This window comes from Falco rusticolus, chromosome 6 (assembly GCF_015220075.1).
Source record: "Falco rusticolus isolate bFalRus1 chromosome 6, bFalRus1.pri, whole genome shotgun sequence".
Classification (NCBI taxonomy): domain Eukaryota; kingdom Metazoa; phylum Chordata; class Aves; order Falconiformes; family Falconidae; genus Falco; species Falco rusticolus.
Window position 1 is genome coordinate 33915883 of NC_051192.1, and position 20160 is coordinate 33936042.

Here is a 20160-nt window from a genome sequence, read left to right on the forward strand (position 1 = left end):
ATTTTCCCTATATTGCCACATATACAATTCACTAGGACAAAAGCCTACACTCTCTCTGAAATCCTTTTTACATTCACATAAGAAGATGTGCACATTAATGGAACCTGGGGTGATTTTTGAAATTCCTTTGAATACACACTGTTTCTCCAGCAGCAGCAGAAAAGTTGCAAGACAAGACCCGGCTGATATAGAAGTGCCTCTCTACTCCTTTTATCATAGACGTGCTGTTTAAAGGTAACATTTGTCATTGTTACCGCACTATGCCTCCAGCAACAGCCTAGAGAAGGGTGCAAAAATTCCAGGATGAAGGACATTGTCTTTCTGAAAGTTCAGCAAGAGTCTGGGTAGCATCTGGATTTCTTTCACGTTGGGGGAAGGAACAAGCCAGGCTCTGTGCATGTCATTCAGACGGCCCATAATACCAATTCATGCGATGGCAAAAACATACTTCCAACGCCATGTGTCTAGGATTTCAGGCAGCATTGTGATCATACCTCGATGCAATATTTCCATACTAGATGCAGCTTGTTGCCAGAGTGCAAGTAAACTTCGTAACTGACTGCCACGAGTCAGTCCAGGAGCAGTAAATTAGCAAGTGGCTGAGGCACTCTAGTCTAGGAGAAGAGTAAAAAAGGAGTGTGGCTGCAGCACTGGGAACAATGGTCCTTGTTCTCCTGCCTTGAGTGAAAGTAAACAAGTCCATTGTTATCTGACTTTGCCAAACCTCAAAGTATAATGCTAGAAGGAAAAATAAGTTTTACAGAATTGAGCACATACAACCCTTTTCTTCCCTTCATAAACTATATTACACTAGTCGAAATTACCGAAGTGTTTACAGTATGCTATATATATAATGGCACATTTAAGCTTTTAAAAGGGATTGGAACATTTCAGAAATGTCTCTGGTGCTGAAAAAGGCTAATGTATTACAAATCATATAATATTTTAATTAAAAAAAAATATGTTTGGGTATTTTGTCCTAGCATCGTTAAGGGTTAGGAAACCGAACGAGGATGCCGTGAAGCATGACTGATGCATCAGTCGAGCTAGTCTGCTTCAGATACATATTGTGCAAGGCATTATCGCTGCAATCAGTCACAAAAATGCATATTTAGTTTTTGTACATTAAATACTACACCTGTGAACCTATGTAAAAGAGATACAAAATATAAATGTCATCAGGACTGTATATTTCAAACTTTTTAAAATAAACACAAAGTATATATATATATGTAGGCATATAGGTTGTAATTTCAATGTCAACACTAGCACAGTTTGTCTCTTCTAAATACAGACCTGTATACTTCCTAGTCCAACACATGCACCTACAAACACATGATCATGCATACAGCTTTACATTCTGCTGTTTGCAGAAGAGTCAGAATATACAGCACTATACATTGTTTCAACTCAAAACTGATTGGCAAATTAAGGAAGATGCCATTCAAAAGAAATTCCTTGTGAGCTATTACCAAAAAAACCAGAGAAAACCAGGGGTATAGTTATTTCATTTCAATAAAAACACTGAAGACCATGGTGATGATGACCTAAGATTCAAAACGCTTTGTCCGGCATGTGGTGGGGGTCACTTTTGGACAAGATACAACAGTGTGGAAGTGGTTGTTATAGCACATACCGAACACAGTTAATAATGAGGCGTAGAGCTTTCACAACACCATCCGACCCAGCTCTGGGTTCAGACTACGGAGGTCTCTGACCGAAAGGAGACAGAGCAGTTGTATGCTGTTCTTCTCACAGCAGGCGGTGCTGACGGTGATCTGGATGCCCATCTGGAAGGTAAGCGTCGATTTGCTGGCCGAGCGGGCCGGGAGAAACCCTTCCCACTCAAACATTTAGCTGGCACAGATATCTAGAACACAAAGGCAATTTCTCGCTTTAACAAGTTACGGCTTTTGTGGAATGCAGCGGGAATGCAGGAAGACATTTGGGGTGACCTCAGAACAGGTGGTCTCCAGCTATTAAAAGGAGCACAGTAATGCACAGAATGCAAAAGAACAGCTATTTCTATGTATAGGGATTCTCACATCGGTTGCAGCTTAAAATATATGGAGACAAGTGTCAGACACAAGGAAAGGTGGCATTCAGTTCTCATTTCTTTTCATTTTTGGAAGTTTTTTTGTCAATGAACACTGTGTACTGTTCTAAAAGTAGAACTCAGGATACCATCTTAACATTACTGGGGTATGAGCTACATACTTTTCAGGTATTTTTTGATAGATCCTATTTCAGCAGTCACATCTTGCTAAGAACTCTGTTTCCATTAGTGCAACATGATGCTGTTTACACTTAGTAACTAATTCAGTGTGGTTGTGTATTAATGCAGTGTCATGTCTACATGCAGAGCCTTATATACACAAGAAAACCAACAGATTTTGATCATAACCACAGCGATGTAATTTGGAAATACTGAAAATAAATCAAATGCCTCATGCCATGTGTAGTTCTTTATGTCTTTAGAGACATGAATGCTGCTGGACCTAAAACGGTGCTCCCTAATTAGACAATATTCTACACTTAGTTTGTGTGGCTAGAAATGACAACACGAAGTGTAAACCTATGGAGAAAAAAAATCCAGTTGGTTTAGTAAAGTTATTTTGGCTTTACACCAATGTAAATTCAATCATTATCTAGTCATTATTTCTTCCTTATGTATTCACAGATGAAAATTTGTTTTCCTATCAAAAGCTGATGGGATGAAAAGGAAATCGGAAGCTTCATAGTTTTTTCTTTCTGTGCTGTAGTAAAGCTAAGCATCTGATAAGCAAGATGTTGCATCACTGCAAGGCTGTCGGAAAGACGTGCAAAAGAAAATCTGCATGGTTGGATTCTCAGCTGTTTAAATCCACATAGCTTCACTGAAGTCTGTGAATTTGTGAGAGTTTAAAGCATAACAGCTGACAGTCTGAACCCATTTAAGTTTCTCAGCTCAAAATACATTTGTCTTCTCTTTTCTGAGACACTAAGGAGCACATCTCTTCGTGATTGTTGGCCAAGGAGCTCTTCAGGAAAAGTGATTTTTCTTTCTTTGCAGGTCTTTTACAGAACCTGCAATTTATAGTGTATTTTCAAAACCATCTGTTTCTCTTTTCATTAAGAAAGAATGTTGGCAAAGGCAATATTACTAAAGTTCTGCAAATAAAATTCAGCCAAATATAAATTAATTAGTCATGCCATACTCTTCTGTTACTTTAAGCCTATGCTTGAATATATAGGAGAAGCCTGGAACTGAGACAAGAGTAAGAGGACGTCATTTTATTACTGGAAAGTTTATGGAGCTACAATACCCCTTTTCATAGAGAGTTCCAAGGAAATCCTGAACCAAGCAGCACCCTGGATGCTGAAGAATGCTATCTAAGCCCTCTAGCATTTTGACATGGCCAAGTGTGCTATTGGGGAGGCTTGTGAAATACCTCATCAGCTACAGGAACGAGGGAGGGAGTTAAAACCTGATTGCAGTTCTCACTACTTTGGTCCTTGAATAACTGCACTGCAGCTAAAATCTAGCTTTACACAACAGCAGCAGAGATCAGAATCTGGCACACATATTCGCTAGTCATACTTACTCAAACTCTTCTGCCCTTCAGAGGAAATATTCCTGATTCATCCAAATCCTGGCTCAAAGTGTCTATCGCTGCATATTATTTACAATAGCGCATTAGCCTGCCTCATTTTAGAATCTGAAACTTGGTATGAAACTGAATTATTTTGTTCTTGTCATTCTTATGAACCTTACCTCTGGTAACTTCTGTCGCTCTTTCCCTTGCTTGAGTTGCTGCCCAATATGCCTGGCTGAATTCCTTGGCAATTCTTGCTTTCCTTGCTCAATTTGGAGCATTTCTAAATACTGACTCAATGTTTCGCAACCCCCATCGGTGAATTCACAATTTGCTCGTGTCCACTTATCTTTGGAGCATTTTGCATTACATGGAGAAGTCACTGTTGATTTTTCATAGTTTTTCAAAAGCTTTTCAACAACACCATAGTTCGACCTTGAGTCAGCTGAACGCGGGCGACCGGATAGATTACTTGGTCTCCAGTCATGCTCGTGAAGCATGTGCCTATAACCACTAGTATTTGGAAGTCCATTTATTTGCTTTTGTTGCCCTGCTGTTCTGACAGCTTTGCTGGGGTTGCTAGTTTCCTGCTCCTTTGCTGCAGAGAATTTGGGATTTGAAACGCAAGATGCATTTACAGTTTCTGTCCTGCTAATAGCAGAGTCACACAGTGGGCCACAAGGTTTGTGATCTTCTGATACTGTTCGAGGCACCTGGTTTTCTTGCAAAGCATTGTTACGTTTATCTGTGTGAAATACAGTCCGGTTAAACTCATCGATCTTTGCTGCTAAAGTTTCATTTCTTTGGGTCTTTCCCAAAGTATACCTAGAGTCTTCCAAAAGATCACTGTGCAGGGTAGCAGGGGCATAAAAGTCATTGCTGTAATAAGGACTGCTGTGAGACTTGGGATTTTGTTTCTGGTGCTTCTTGTTGCTCTGGGCCATATTTCCATCTGAACAACTCTTTTGGGCTGACAGTGAGGAAGGTTCACTTTTATTGTCTTTTCCGAGTTTGCCCACATCATATGCCCACGTGTTGTGGCAGAAATTTGTTGGTACATTGCACTCATTTTTGGTTACAAGTATTGCAGCAGTTGCCATCACAGGACCTTTCACAGCCTGCCCTTCATTTGCACAGGCTGCTGCAGTTTCATTCTGGTTTATAGGTGAAGGCTTCATCAGTTTCTGTCCACTCCTACAGTCCTGAGCCTTGCAATTGCTTTTGATGCCTGGATCTCTTATTGATGCTTCAGAAAGCTGTACAACTGCAGAAAGTGAATTTGTTAGGTGCCGAGAAGTGCTCCGTGGAGGAACTGGTGGAGCTTCTTTCTTGTGCCAAGGTCTGAATTCTGTTCCTCTGTCAGCACCAGTAAGACCACCATAGGACATGTCCTTCAAAGCCTTGGTGGAGCTCATCAGATTCTTCCTATTATTATGTTCCTCTGTTTCAGAAGCAACTAATGCCTGTGATTCACTGCTGGACACATGGTTCATTTCAGGCAGAATAACTGTGTTTTGAGTTTCCTCAAATTCCCCCAGGAAAGGAAGTGACTTCATTCTGGAAATAAAAGGAGAGGTGTTTTAGGGATGAGCAACAAGGGTATTCCCCCGGAGACCTCAGCATGGATTCATCTTCCCCATGAGCAGGTGTTTTAACACTGGTTGCTTAAAAAGATTTGGGAGCAGTTTTACTGCAGCTGATACATCCAGCATATTTGAAACGTAAACAAAGAATTTGAAGAAAGCTCAACAAAGCGAATCTTGTATTCCTTTCCCTTGCCACTAAAATCCTTTTTCCTTGTTTTTGTAGATTGTTTTCTTACTGCCTTACAGTAAGGACAGTGGGATCTTGTGAGTTCTGACAACTCCAGTGAGAGTCTACCTGACTATGAAGCAAATTAAGAAAACTTTAGGACATAGTGTAGGTTTCCTAACATTACATATGACAGTAAAAATGTGTCTTTTGAGATCTGTTAAAAACTCACTTTTCTCAGCCAGGATTTAGAAACTGTGCATCAGCTATGACTCTATTTGCTTTAAAGATACAAACACTAACCATGCTACGTAATAACTTGGTGACAGACAGCCAACTGATTGCACAGGAGAGTGTAAAAAGTCCCTCTGCTCTTTAAGAGCATCTGAGAAGACCCTGTCATGATGCAGACTTCCATGGGGGTCTCAGCATAGCTGAGACACAGCTTTTCTGTCTCTTTCATGGTATGCACCCTGTGACACCCAGGTTCAGTCTTACCTTCTGAGAATTTCTGCACAACTTGAGAGGAAGACTAGTGTTTAGCTTGCTAAAGGAGACCATGAACATTGAATCTTTAGCAGATGGTGGAACATTCATTTGCCATACTTTTCAGGGTCTGGCTTACCAGGTTTCTGTTAGTAAAAATGTATGGTTGTTCTTCCTTCTCTTGCCTTCTTTGCACTCTTGGATTATCAGTCCCCGACACATCCCCTTTTAGATTTTGACACATGAAGGCTAGATCTGGGCTTAATGTAAGAAACCTCCCAGCCTAACAAACCCATAAGGTGTTGTATAGAACTGCATGGAAATGGGACCAGGGCAATCAGAAATATCTGTTCACTTTCCCAATCCTCTATATAGCCATTAGAAACAAGTACAATTTAATCTTGTATAAATACTAATTTCATTTTGTAAGTTCTACAGATAAACTCCCTTTTGCTAGCAAAATGTACCCTTGTATCATATTTCAGTATATTTCATTTGAATGTTTTGTGCTGAGCACTAAACATTAGGAGGATAGGAACTGCCCAAGTCCTAATAAATTCAACAGCATCCCCCCGCTTCAAAGTGAACAGGAGCACAGTCTCATTATTCATTTTTTCCCTCTAATATAAAGAATCCAAATATGTTTCTACCTTCTGTGGTTGGACTTCTTTCGAATTTCCTCTTGATAGCTGCATAGTTCTTCACTGACTCTGGCAAGTTCTTTAAGAGCCTTTATAAATATAAAAACAGTCCTTTAACAGAAGCCTTTTAAATGGTATCTCCAGAATTATTTTTAAACTTGTGGTGATTTGCATTTAAGACTCACAGCAGAGGAAAGCAGCACAAGGAAAGATATAAAAATGCTCCCAGGTTATGAATGGAGGTAAAAAGCATGCTGTTAACACATTTTAACACATTTAAACAGTGAGAGAGGACACTCATCCACAGCAAACAGAGGAGGCGGTAGAGACAGTGACTTGTTGGAAAGCTAAAATCAGGAAGATCAGTTCTTTAGGTTAGCCTGGCAGGCCAAAGCCTCAGTATTTTCCTCACTCTTGTAACTGAAACATGCTCATACTTTACTTACTAAATTGAGATCACCAATATAATTCTTGGCATTTTTCTTGGAAGTTTTGATGCTGAGGCTGTCTTCAGGTTTCTCACAGTTCTCAAAGGCCAGATTGTCCATTAACAGAGTATTGTTTCTGCTCTTGGCTCTGTTTTCTTTACATTCATGTCCTGTTTTACTGAGCAAATTCCTTTTTTCCATCCTGTCATTTGCCACACTGTGTTGATAGTTTAGCTCCACTGTGTCACTCTCTTCCAAAGTAGGGGAATGCATGGACAGCTGCAGCATCTTGCTCTGAATGGCCTTATTATCATGGACACTCATATTGCTCTCCCTTCTAAGTTTTACCTCCTGGTAAAGCTGAAAAACCAATAGAACCTTCTATTAAATCCTGGTACTGTGATGAACTTTATGATAAAAGAACATATTTGGCTTCTGTTTTGAATGACGCTTCAGTCAGTAGCACCAAGTAGAAAGATTTTATACATGTGTTAGTAGAAGTGTTGACTCACACAGTGTGATAGTTCACAGACCATTATTGTCACAGGATGAGGACAGAGCTGTTACCATTCACAAACTCTTTGCCATGGTTTTAATGTATGGCTTCCACCCATAGGATGGGACTGGAAGAGATCACACAAGGTCAACGGCCCTGCCTTGAGACAGAAGTTGTATGGTTGTCTTCCAAGTAATATCAGCACACAGTGTGGTGGACACAGCATTGATCTGATGGATGGAGAATGTGAGGGAATGTGAAGGAGGGGAGGGCTCTGGCTATATTACAGGGTGTTTAAAGTATATTGGACACAGCATTGATCTGATGGATGGAGAATGTGAGGGGATGTGAAGGAGGGGAGGGCTCTGGCTATATTACAGGGTGTTTATATTAGTTTAATGAGGGGAAGTGAATTTTCATCATATACAGCGCCATCTGACTAGAGCAGACTTCTGGTTCTCAGGCAAGTGAAATTCTTCACTATGAGTGGAATGATACATCAGTACTGCAGAATGGTATCATTTGGCAATGCGCTGTTACCCTCTTCTTTCATGCTATCTGCTGAGATCCAGTGGCTACATTAGTAAATGAAAAGGTGTTAATTCCTGTCACCCAGCACATTCAAACTAGGGAACTGTGAGAAATTATAATGAGAAAAAATAGCAACATCATAAACCCCTCTTCTGCTTACAGTATCATTTCCAGTGCCAAGAATCCCACAGCTCTTTATAAACTTTCATTCTTGCACTTACAAAGAAAGCCCAGAGCAGGCACCTCGGAACAGCCATCTGCCTGCTCTCTTGCAGTGCACAAGGCCATCACAACAGTGTTTGGAAGGACAGTGAAGAAGAATAACAACATGAAGAACATGTGGCCATTTCATGGGTAGTGCTGTGGATTAGAAGTGTTCTCACGTTCAGAGACTTGACACTTGACCTCATCCTGGGTTTTCAGATTTCACTCTCAAAGCCCAGCTGCTCATGGAACCCGAGGGTTGAACTTTGTAATTTCCAAGAAATGAGGGCCTCACATGGACTCAGGATAGCAGTAAGAAGGAAGGATACCACCTCATAACTCAACAAAGTCATCTCCTAAAACATGTAAGTCTTCCTGGAGGTATCCAGGAATTAAGTTAGGTTTTGGTGGGCTAGAGAAAACTACCAAATAAAAGACAAGCTGGTAAGGTGGCACAAGTTTTGTTGAGGAAATTCCTCTACAGATGATGGCATTTAAAAGGTATCTCCCCTTTTTTCCAGCCATGTGGCTTTGGGGAAAGAAATGTCAGGCAACTGAAATCCTGGGCAGCTATAGACACAGCTTAAGAGGGGACCTTAGGATATTGATAACCTTGGGGTATCACATGCAGTTCTGTCTGGTCCTGCATCACCCATTTGCTTCATTCTCTTCCCCTCAGCCCCCTTCCATTCTTAATCTCTTTTTCTGTCTCTGTCATGCTTTCCTAATCCATATGCTAATAAAGAACATGTTAAAAACATGGTCTTCGCTGCCATTGTCAGGACTATTGATAGCCAGGGTACCTTTTCACAACACATTCTCAGTCCAAAACAGCTTATACACCTAAAAAAATGCAAATTCAACTACACACACGGAACATTACTAGCTCTTGAAGCACTCTCACCTTGGCGGTGAAGTTAGGTTAAGACTGGGCAGAAAAGTCCTAACACAAAAGACAAAATGTGGCAAAGACTGTAATACCAATGTCTGAAAGAACTGCAGGTAAAATATAAGAGAGCTGACATTATGGAATTATGCTGCAGGCTGGATTAACGGGCAGTATATGGCTGCAATTCATTTGGCTCTGATCATTTTCCTTCTCATAATTTCATGTGAGCAATCTCTGCCATACATTCCTGTGTCACCCAGCCACAGGACAGTGTTGGCAGAGAACAAGCAAAACTAGTCCATGTGTATATTATGGAAAATGTGGAAAGCTCAGTGGTGAAAAAACTTGCTTCTAGATGTTGCCAAGGCAGATCCAATTTATGCATTACAGGGTGCCAGAGGGTTCTGCTGCAGGGACAATTTGGGGACAAAAGAATAATAAATAATTTCCTTAGCTATTTCTGAAAGGAGATGCATTACAAATGGCAGGGAGTGAGTGTTTATTAGTATGTATAAACACAAGTGGTGTCAGGACTCTCATGCTATATACTATAGCTGTTTCCTTTACTAAAGGCTGTCCATAAATGGAGCAGGTTTTAGTCAGAATGATTCTGCATCATGCAGTGTTTAATGTATGATTTTACACATGATACATATGCTTTATTGTATGTTTAATGTATGCTCTTGTTAACATTACTATTTACCTCAGCAGATCTGTGCCATCTAATTCCTTTTTGCCAGTGCACTGTAATACCTACAGTTTTTGTTACCAAGTATGCATTTTCCTAAACCCCGTATATGCAGTTGTTTAGCATATACTTGAAAAAAGCATGTATAATACAACAGCGTGGCTCACGCCCAGCAGAACTGGCAGTAGTATATACCGCCAACAATACCATAGCAAACTTCACACAAGGTGACATTTAACCTCCTGCTTCATATCCATGACTAGTAAATAAGCACTCACAAATACTGTTTAACCCTTGGCTTTGCATCCTACCATCAGCTATTAGAAACTTCCAGTGACAGATAAGAAATAGGATATAATTCAGAAAAAAAATACATTGAAGTGATGCCAAGTCACTTCACCCCAAGTGAAAATGTTAGTGTTCAGAGTTTTGTTTAAAAGTACCTCTTCTATTTTCTTCTGCATGACCTTCCATTGACATTCCCATTCTTTCCTTTCATTGTCAAATCTCTCCAGCAATTCCATCTTCTCTTTATTCCAGTTCCTTTCAGTATTCTCCAGCTGTTTACGCAGGTCCATGGTTACAGTCTGTGTGACAGCAAGAGGATAGCTCTGCTTTTGTTCTTTCTTCCCTGAATGTTTCCTGGAAGTTTATCAGAATAAGTCTTGTGTTTGATTCTAGCTTTCAGGGAAAAAAATAACTAAGCAAAACCCCAAAATAATTAACCAAAATGTCCTTGCAGAAGACAGCATCGTATGATTGCACGATATATATCTGGACTGTGACTGAAATATGGAGAAACTAAGCATCATAGGACACAAACCAGAGGGCAGAGAGGCCCAGCCTGCAAAGCAGGGAGGGACACGCATCCAGCATCATAGAATTCAGGAACGTCTGCCACAGTAGGCTTTGTACTGTGGCCACTTTGCATCTTTGCCATTACTCTTCACTATAAACCTGTTTTCAGTGAAATGTGAGTCTGCATAATACTGAATGGCACTTCAGGACCTTGGGATCCTGCAATGTCTGTCCTTCAGGGCGAAAGCTATTTTTACATTTGTTCAAAAGACAACTGGAAGCGTAAAGGTATCATGTTTGCTCATGCACCCCTTTTACACATGCATGTAGCACGACAAAGACCGTGACAGTCTTTTGGCAGTTGAAGGCTGTAAACTTGATACATGCAGAAAGTTCTCATTGCTATATGAATGCTTTAGAATACATGAAGGAAAACAGGACAGGAAAGCTAGTAACAGGTAACAAGCATACATATACACTAGAAAGGATCATCCTATTATATAAAGGACTATAGGTCAATATAAAGAGTTTGTGTGTTTTGGATTTACAAAACTAAATCTATAAATGTTAGTGCTAGGACCAGCATAGGGAAAACTAGAAACTATTCTCCAATAGCACTAACTCAAATCTAGTTCAAAACCTTAGCACTAACTCAAATCTAGCTCAAAAATATTTAACTGATTTGCACTGCAGTTTCTCCTTCCCCTTCAGAAGTCTTTAGTATCTTAGTATCTGTGAATGAAAAATTATTAATTGAACCACTAAAAATGTATATTTTAACAGAAATATTTTGGATCTGCTCAGCTGACTGTGGAGCAAAACAGATTTTATGGGCCTGGAGTTACTCTTGCTTTCTTAGGCTTTACAATAGAAACTCCACTACCATCAGTACATTTACTGTGCCAGCAAGGCCAAAACAACACTCCTTCATTTAGTTATGATGGTTCCTGTGGTGTAATGGCTGGTACACACCCATACTTGAGTTTGTTAACTCTGCCTCCCAAATCCAGCTGTTGTGTTAACTTTGGTGGCCATGGAATCTAGTTCTAGTCACAAAATGCCTCTGCATTGCTTTGGTCTCCTGACAGAAACTCAGCGTATGGGCAGGCAAATAAATCACCAGAGAGTTAACTAGGGGTAAGCCCAGTTTACCTTCCTGGAATTTGTTCATTTCCCTGGCTGATGGTCAGTGATTGTCAGCTCACAGGAACTGCCCATTTTATTGCCCATATTTGCTTTGATATAGTCAAAATTCTTGAGCTTCATGCAAAGTTCTTCCCCAACCTGTATTTTATTGGACAAGTCTTGTTGATTCAGCTGTGGCTACTGTGTAATCACTGCTTACCAGTGTCTGCATTATTTCAGCTGACTGGGAAGCTGATCCACACTTGGAGTCAGCTTCTTTTATGAACAAGTAAGCAGAAGGGCTCAGCTGAAGCCCAGTGGGTTACCCAGGCCTTTGGGTCATAGGAATTCCTGCTACAGGATCTCTGAGCTGACAGCCATCATAGCCCCAATCCTAATTAAGCGGCTGCAAAACTGTTTACCCCAAGCAATTTTGGGTGGAGGACCTAGAGAACAAGCTGACTATGCTTCAAACATCTCTGTTAGCCCATTTCACAACAGTGTAACCATCTCACCATGTAACGTGGTATTGGAGCTCACTGTTCCAAACTCTGACTCAGACCTGCCTTAGACCTCTGAAATGGCAATCTGGCCCTCAACTATCTACAGATTTCAGACCATTCTTACACCTGCCTAAAACCATACAGGGCAGCCTTATGAAAACATAAAACTCCTTGAAAACAAGAGCTGCTGAAAGACAGCACAGCATTCTCATCACAGAAGAAGTCAAACCCTGGTTTGCTCATGGCTTCTTAGGGAAGATAGCCAGGCTATAGGGACTGCATCTCTCCAGGCCAGCCTTTCAGCTTTGTGTTTCATTAAGTGTTGACCAAAACCAAATAATAAAATTTTTAATTTTTTTTCTGCAGTGAAGACCTATTGCAATCTAAGTATCTATTGCTAAATGAACTTTAAAACTATTCCAATATTTTCTCACTTTGCTAATTCAAAGATTGTGATTTTTAGCACAGTCATTTGCTTTCTTCCCTTTTTTTGCCTACATTTATGTCTTTATAACCTTCCAAGACATCTTTGAAAAATAAAAATCAACTCTCTACTCCACTAGAATCCTTCAAATACATGTCAGAAAAATTTTAAAAATGTATAAACACTGTAAAGTCATGAACAAGACAGGCATACATAAACTGTCAATAACTTGCTCAAATTTTGCTAGTGCACTATTAGTAATAATGACCATGCTTCAATCAGCAGTGTATTATTAGAATGTCAGTACTATACAGCTTTTTTTTTTTACACATGTAAGAATAGATATATAATATGTACTCCTTTCAAGCATGCATATAGCATTGAAAAGGCCCCTGGTGGTTTCTTAGTACAGGGAACTACTATTGCCATGTTTGCATGGATCTTAACAATTTCCAAGTTGTTTCATACAGGACTCTGACTAAAAAATGAGACTGGAGACTATCAAAATGAAATCAGATCTTAGAAGAGGTTAGTTACAGGTAGTCATTTATTTGTAGCTTTAAGATCCACAAAAAGCTTGTATTGCTTCTTATCCTTCCCCAATTTCCTCTTGACACAAATTCTGAGAAGAAAACTCATGTTTATTGATGTTTGCAGCTGGGTGACTATACAGTTTTGCTGCTATTGTACAGTGGATAAATTCCTCAGAGAGTTTTAACTCCTATGACACCCCCACCCCCACCCCTTTTTTTGGGGGTAGATGGGGGTGGGTGAGCTTGGTTTTTTCCCTACTAGCAATAAAATCCAAGTTGTAGTCCTAGTAGTATACCCTCTGTCTGTATAGTGCACTGAGATGTCCTTATGAGTATTTCACATGACTTAAGCAACCCAAAGGGATGTAAAATGCCACATTATAATTTGCTGTGTGTATCAGAACAGTATCTGTGCTCTTGCAGTATTGGCACTTTCTGCGTGTCCTACACAAGGTCAGAAGCTCATTACAGCAATCAAATTCAAGCAAATAATCAATTTTGTTGACATCAGCTGCATTTTCCCTTAACGTTTCCTTTAGCCCTCCCTCCTCTCAAGCAAAAAATGTTTTAAGTGACTATTTGATGTTAATGTTATTATTCCCTCATGTCTTACCCATGCCCTTTCTATCTGCATATTAAAAATGCAAAATAGTTTGCAACCAACTTCTATAATTTCTGAAAATAATCTCCAGTGACATCAGCTGAGAGTTAATTTTTCAACAGTTAATTGGATTGGATGTGCACAACCATTCAAATACACAAAACTTCTCTTAATTTTACAGGAAAAAAGCACGATTAAATCATATTTCCAACAAAGTTCTGTATTTTTGATGGCTAAGGAAATTGTAAATTTATGTATTGGTTCAATTATAAAATTGTGCCATGTGTCACAATACTGTGCACTTCATACATTAGAAAAAGGCAATTGAGTTATAGAGTCAAAGAGAGAGAGAAGAGAAAGAAAACATATGAAGAAGAAAGAAAGAAGGGAGGGAAGAAAGGGGGAAAAAGGAAGGAAGGAAGGAAGGGAGAGGGGGAGAGAGAGAGAGAGAGAAAGAAAGAAGGAAAGAGACTTGAGTGTTCACAATGCTACCTGTCATCCCTGCTCTGTTGATATATCTGTGCCTGCTCGGAAGAAACTCACTGAATTAATGAATAACGACCATCTATAACATACATGAACACCAGATTACATATAAATAACATTAGAGATGTTTAAATAACTGTTTGCCATATTAGTGATTTGCTTTTTATTTTAATCTTAACTGCTCAAACCCACTGATTTAAAATAAACTGTAACCATACCTTTCATGGAATAAGAAATCCTTTGCAAGTTTTTCAGTCCATTTCTAAACAGCAGTGAAAGCAATGAAATGCATAGCTAGCTGGGATCCAGTTCTGCAAATCTTGATCTTTAAAAGAAATAAGAAAGCTAAGCAAGAGACAACCTTTCAACTGGGGCAGCATTTGAAACTCTCTTCAAATAACTCCGCAACTTTTGCAAACTGAAAAACAGTTCCGTTCAGCATCATCCCAGCAGCTGGCTTCCACGTGACGTCAGTGCACGGAGGATGGTTTTAAAGCCATCTCTTCCAACCCCCAGCTCTGTAACTTTATATCTCCTCATATTTTGTGTAAACAACTCCAAGTCCAGGACATTTTTAGGTTTTATAGTGCAGTCCAGTCTTTAAAGCTTGCCAAAACAGCCAGTGTTAATATTAAAGCTATGACAATAGGCAATTTTAGGTTTCTTTTATTAGCGTCCGTATTGTAAAGGAAGATTCTTTGCTGCCTTCCAGACCTAGTTTTCAGGGTTATATTCTTCAGTATGATCATTTTGAGCTTTGCAACTTAATCCTCGTAAATTGTTTTGTAAAGGGAGTTTGTTTAAAGCAGCAGTTTTGTTGGTTAACAGCTATCTTAAATAGCTAAAGGCAAACGACTCCTCCCTAAAATCTTTTTCTGTACTCTAAATATGCTATCACTTATGAAGTGCAGAATTATTGGGCACTGTATAATCCTACTGTCTTGCATTCTGGGACGGGTGATAATGGTTTCTTTGGGATATTCCCAAATATTTCTGCTACTTTATAAAGTTTCTGGATCAGATTCTCCAGTCTGTTAAGATACTTTGTGTCTCAGCAAAGCAAAGCAAAGCACTTTAGAGTGGATGGAGAGCCTCCTTTGTGCAGGGAAACTCATACCTGGCATAAGGCTAGCAAGGAAGGTCCAAACCCAAGTCGGTCTGGATTTAAAGCACTGGGAGTGCCCATAGCAAGTATTGGCATGGGGTGAGAGAAGGGAGCTTATGTGACAGAAATGATCCAGCAAGTAAGTCCAGAGTACACCCTGAAGCCAGGATAGCAAAATTTAGCTGCTCCCCCTGCTGAGCTGCAGCCATGAGGAGCTCTGCATCTCTGCCCACCACAGTAACCCTCCCCTTGCACTATGTGTTAAATTGCTTTCATTTAGCACACTGAGACGGACTCTCAGCAGAAGCTTCACGTACATACCACTGCCCTGCTGGGTACGTGTGCCTGGATGTGTCTGTGAACAGTAATTTAGAGCACTCATAGTCAAGAAAATTCACATTTCAGGGAACACTTGTCCACACCTGTACCTGAGGAAGGGCCACAAAGTACTTGGACAAACTCTGCTATCAGATGGGCATCTTCAAATGCACTAAGCAGGAGTGATGTATATTTTTGTGGGCAAGCAGCTGATGACAAGAGGATCAATGGGACGAAGAACATGATACGAAGATTCACACATGCTTTGCTTACTCAGCACTCTCCTCTTTAAAACAATTGGGTTTTATGTGATAAAATCCATGCACAGCATAAAGATTTTAGCTCTCGGTGCATTTTATAGTAAATACCAAAGCAGGTTTCAGGGAAAATACATTTTTTTACCTTATATGGTCTAACTGTAAGTCTCAGTGGATATGTTACTGGGGTGGTTATTTTGCTCCCATGTAACATAAATAATGGGAATTGGGCTATTTGTGAAAATTTCAAAGATGATCTAAAAATTGAACAAAGATGCCCAAGTACACGACTGAATGTCCCTGAAGAAAATCCCAGTCTCTGAACTCTAAGGATTTAAAAATAAAGCAACAGTGTGACTTTCTTTTGGGAGGTTACATCCCAACATGTGAGCTGACGTGGCTGGGAGCAAAGCCTGAGTGCCCAGGAGCAGAACTGACCCCACAGCTGCGGGCTGGGTGCCACAGTGGTGCCTCCTCTCCAAAGCCAGCGCAGCTGCGCTGCTGCTAATGAAGACAGACTCTAAAGACCTATGTTTTTTTACTCTTATCCATCAGCACAGGCTATATTATTCTTGTGTCTTTAATGTTGCTAACTCAATGCCCCTCATCTTGTTATGTAAACTCTTTGAAGTAAAACAAAGTAAAATTAAAGAAAACAATGGACTAAATTTCAGGGATGAGTTTTTACACAGTCAAAATCTTACTTTTCTGCTAATGTAAGGAATCAAAAATGTGTGAGACTGAGGGGCTCATTAGGAGAGAAGAATGGGACCCCACTCTTAGGTCAAAAGGCCATGTTAAACTAATTCTAATACGGGAAAGGCAGAGAAAAATTGGGACAAAGAAAGCATAAAGAGAGCTCTAAAAACCCTGGGTCATTGTTCCAGACACCCTTAAGTGTAGCAGTAGGAAAAAAAAGTTATCCATCAGAGACTGTTCCTCCTCCAACAGTAGCAGACAAAGCAGCAAATGTGGCTTTCTAGCCTCTGGCACAGGCAAAATAAACAGGAAGGCTATTGTAGGTTTACTACATCTGACACACTGCTTCCACAGGCAAAGTGTACTTTGTCCATACCTGGTATCAGCTCTGCTTGTGTCAAAAGTCAGCACCTCAACAAGAAAGGTGCAAGGGCATTTTAAACAAGCCCTCCACTGACTCTCTCTTCATCATGCAAAACTGAAGACAAAGGAGTATAAGTTTCAGCATGGGCTACAATCTGATTATACACTCAGGGTAGTGTGTATTCTGGTTAATAGTCCGTGCTCAAGACCATATTAGAGCATCTTCAATTCTGCTGTACTAGCTTGGTTATGGCACACCCATTTTGTTGTGCCCACAGAAATCTGGTAACAAAAAGGAAGAACAGCACTGCCGCCCCTGTAATCAACCAAACCACAACATCAGATTCCTGAATGATGTACACCTTGATAATCCTGGCAAATACATCTCAGAGGCAGATATACAAATTGAGAAACGGGCAGAAGGCAATACAAATTCTGCCTCCTCTTACTATTGTGCACTTCTGCAATAGTATATAACTTAGTGGAGAAATAGAGTCAACAAAGTGTTATGTCATGTCAGTTCTCCAAGGTTACATTGGAAATCGGTGGCAGATACTTTAGATGTTTACTTTAAATAGAGCCACTGTAATTTTCCCCATAGGCAACTGCATGGGTAATGGCAAAAGTTGAGTTTGAATATCACTTCCCCTGGCATTAAATCAGAGACAGAAATGTAAGCCAATGGGAATTATGTCCCCGATACTGATGCCTTTAGAAGTCTCCTACTCACCTATCAAATTCTGGGGTGATTAAGGGGAAGGGCATCTAATATCCTAAAGCTCTGCTTGTTTTTGTAAACAACTCCCAAAGTTCATTTGCAGTTCATCTCTTTTTATAACACATATTTAGACAGCCATGTTTTTGGCAATTTTCTATTTTCCGACTGCCAGGCATATTTCTGCACTGTAGCACCTGCTCTATTCTAGTTTTGATTCTGAAACACTGGTGACACATGTCAGCAGACACTTATTCTATCTCTAACTGGAGCTTCAGGCATGGATATTTTTAGTTGAAAGATGTATCTCTGATCCTAGAGAAGATGATCATTCTAGTATCGTGGGAATTGTTCTGTAACAGTAAAGAAAATATTTGTAGAGGTATTTTGTCAGGGCATTCAGAGCCAACTCTATACAGGTAGGAAATTTTGTTGGATGTGTCTGGTTGCATTAAATGAAAAAATGCATCTATTTTTCTAAATTACATAGAAATTCATTGGAGTTACTGCTGATTTACACAAGCGTAAATATGTCAGAATTAGATCTATAGATGCAAGATCTGTTCTTTCTGAAAGAACATGGAATGAATTCCTTGGGAACACAGGAAACAAACTTAAACTTTCAGAGAAATGTGAAATTAAGGCAATCTTGGTGTTCAAAGTCAATGACATTTTTGCCAGAATATTAATATTACCCCAGAATATTCCAAAATGGGAACTGTAAATCTGCTATCAGTATAACAGAGATTGGAACTGATAAGTAACCTGGCATATCCATCTTGTTGCCACGTAAAAGCAAAATATTATATTTTTCATATTACCGTTCTTCAGAATTACAAGCCATGTGGCAGACAGAATCTAGTGAATCAGCTGTGTTCTGTCTGTGTCTGCCCTGCCCGACTCCCACGCACTCCTGACAGAGGATGTGGACATGTTCAGCTGCACTTACTCACACACCTGTGAGGTGGACTTTGCCCACCAGGCCAGTAACTGAGTAGGGAGAATGTGCTTCCTTTCTTGGCAAATATAATCATTGCATTTCTTTGTGAGACCAAGCTATTTCAATTTAGCAAGGCATGGAAATCTAATTTCTTTGGCTAAAGGTTATCTTTTGGCTATGGATAGATGTCACTTTTGATTTTGCTAGCTTTCTCAGCAGCTTTTAAAATAGTGAAAAATGGAAGGCTGTGAACTTCTCTGCAATATCTGGTGCCAAACAGATAAACAGCTCCCTTTCATGTCCCCAAATGCAGGACATGAAAAACACATCTCATTTCTCACTGAGCTTTCTCTGTACTGAGGTTTGCAGGGGTCCTCACCATTCTCCTTGCTCATCACAGATTCAGAGACTGTGGGAAGCTTCTAAAATGATTTTGTACACTTCAGTATCCTTTAATTTCAGATCGTAGCCTGTGTAATAACTCACTAAATGTCCCAAAAGGTCTCAGCTTTGGTTTGCCTTGTTGATGCTTGACAGAATCAGGATGAGGAAACCTCCAGCTATATGCAAGAAAAAACAGAGAGTAATCAATGGGGTTATAATTTCCAGTCCTGTGCAGAGGTTGGCTCCACCTTTTGTCTCAAGAGGTTCATCCACACCTTTTCTGATTTCTAAGCTGCAAATCTTTGCCAGTTACTTCCAAGATGTATTCAATGTATAAATTCAGTGTTACCGATACAGTGACTGTTACTATACTGTTACTGATACACACAGTGTAAATCAAACCCTCTCTACTTATCTTTACTACATACAAGGCTGAGAAAGGTGTAAACAAGTGTGGGTTAAGATCTGAAAGCCCAGAACTTCAGATTAGATTTACTTAGGATTTTTCCTCTGTTATGGGATTGAGCCAATAACATTTAAGAAAATGCAAATGATCTTTTCTTCCCCCAAGGGAGACAATAAAACAGAAAGAAACTAAAAAAGTCAGTCTCGTACTAAGATTTGAAATGACAGGTTTAAGCCTTGAATTATTATACTATTAATGTCCAAAATGCAAATCCATGGGAGAAAAAAAAAAATTTCTCTAGCAGGTGCTGAAAAATTTCTTACAACAGTTGCCAAGAGAAAAGCAGCAAAAGGGTCTTTTCCCAGTGATTTGAGAATTGTCTTTATAGTTACAGAAATTCACTGTGAAGGGATTATATGTTTGACCATATCTTGCCATAATAGTTCCTAACGTATGGAACTTAACTTTTAGGCAACTGAGAGTAAATTAGAGCAGCTTAGAAACTCCTCAGAATTACTTTGGGCCTGACTTTCTCCTTAATCAGGACACCAAGGCTATCTACTAATCTCAAATATATTGGTTATCATTTCCTTTAGACATATCTTGCTAGCTACAAAATAAGTATAGATGACAACATCCCCTGGTAGGAATAAGTATTTGGATTAAACGAAGGTTAAGTGATTTAATTTATCAAGGTTACTACACCTGCAGAGTTTGCTGAGAGGAAGCTAGAAAAACAAGGTTTAATACTAAATGTTGTGAGTTTACTATTTTTTTCATCCTCATGAAATAAATTTTATTGCCCAACCTTTA

At 39.7% G+C, this 20160-nt stretch overlaps 2 protein-coding genes across 8 annotated transcripts in view; both read right to left on the reverse strand.

The window, feature by feature from the left end:
* Positions 1 to 1904: 1904 nt before the first annotated feature.
* Positions 1905 to 10268, reverse strand: KIAA0408 (KIAA0408 ortholog). Its single transcript, XM_037391778.1, has 5 exons — positions 10134 to 10268; positions 6901 to 7242; positions 6464 to 6543; positions 3755 to 5132; positions 1905 to 1976 (listed from the first exon to the last, which is right to left on the reverse strand). The coding sequence occupies exons 1-5, from the start codon at positions 10266 to 10268 to the stop codon at positions 1905 to 1907; spliced, it is 2007 nt and encodes a 668-aa protein (XP_037247675.1).
* Positions 7040 to 20160, reverse strand: part of SOGA3 (SOGA family member 3) — a 48085-nt gene continuing 34964 nt past the window's right edge. For 4 of the 7 annotated variants that reach the window (XM_037392652.1, XM_037392654.1, XM_037392653.1 and 1 more), the window contains 3 exons: positions 14379 to 14485; positions 10134 to 10332; positions 7040 to 7242 (listed from right to left, as the gene is read on the reverse strand). The gene's annotated coding sequence lies outside the window, so the exon portion shown is untranslated. Of the gene's footprint in view, positions 7243 to 10133; positions 10333 to 14377; positions 19118 to 20160 lie in introns of those variants that run through there. The other 3 variants (XM_037392651.1, XM_037392650.1, XM_037392655.1) reach the window with 3 other exon arrangements.

Excerpts from the sequence above, each read along its gene's own strand:
- KIAA0408 (XM_037391778.1), bottom strand. The coding sequence starts at position 10,268 with ATGGACCTGCGTAAACAGCTGGAGAATACTGAAAGGAACTGGAATAAA. Across the intron at positions 6,544-6,900 it reads ATATTGGTGATCTCAATTTA|GCTCTTAAAGAACTTGCCAG; the intron begins GTAAGTAAAGTA and ends ATATTTATAAAG. Across the intron at positions 5,133-6,463 it reads AAGAAGTCCAACCACAGAAG|AATGAAGTCACTTCCTTTCC; the intron begins GTAGAAACATAT and ends TTTTATTTCCAG.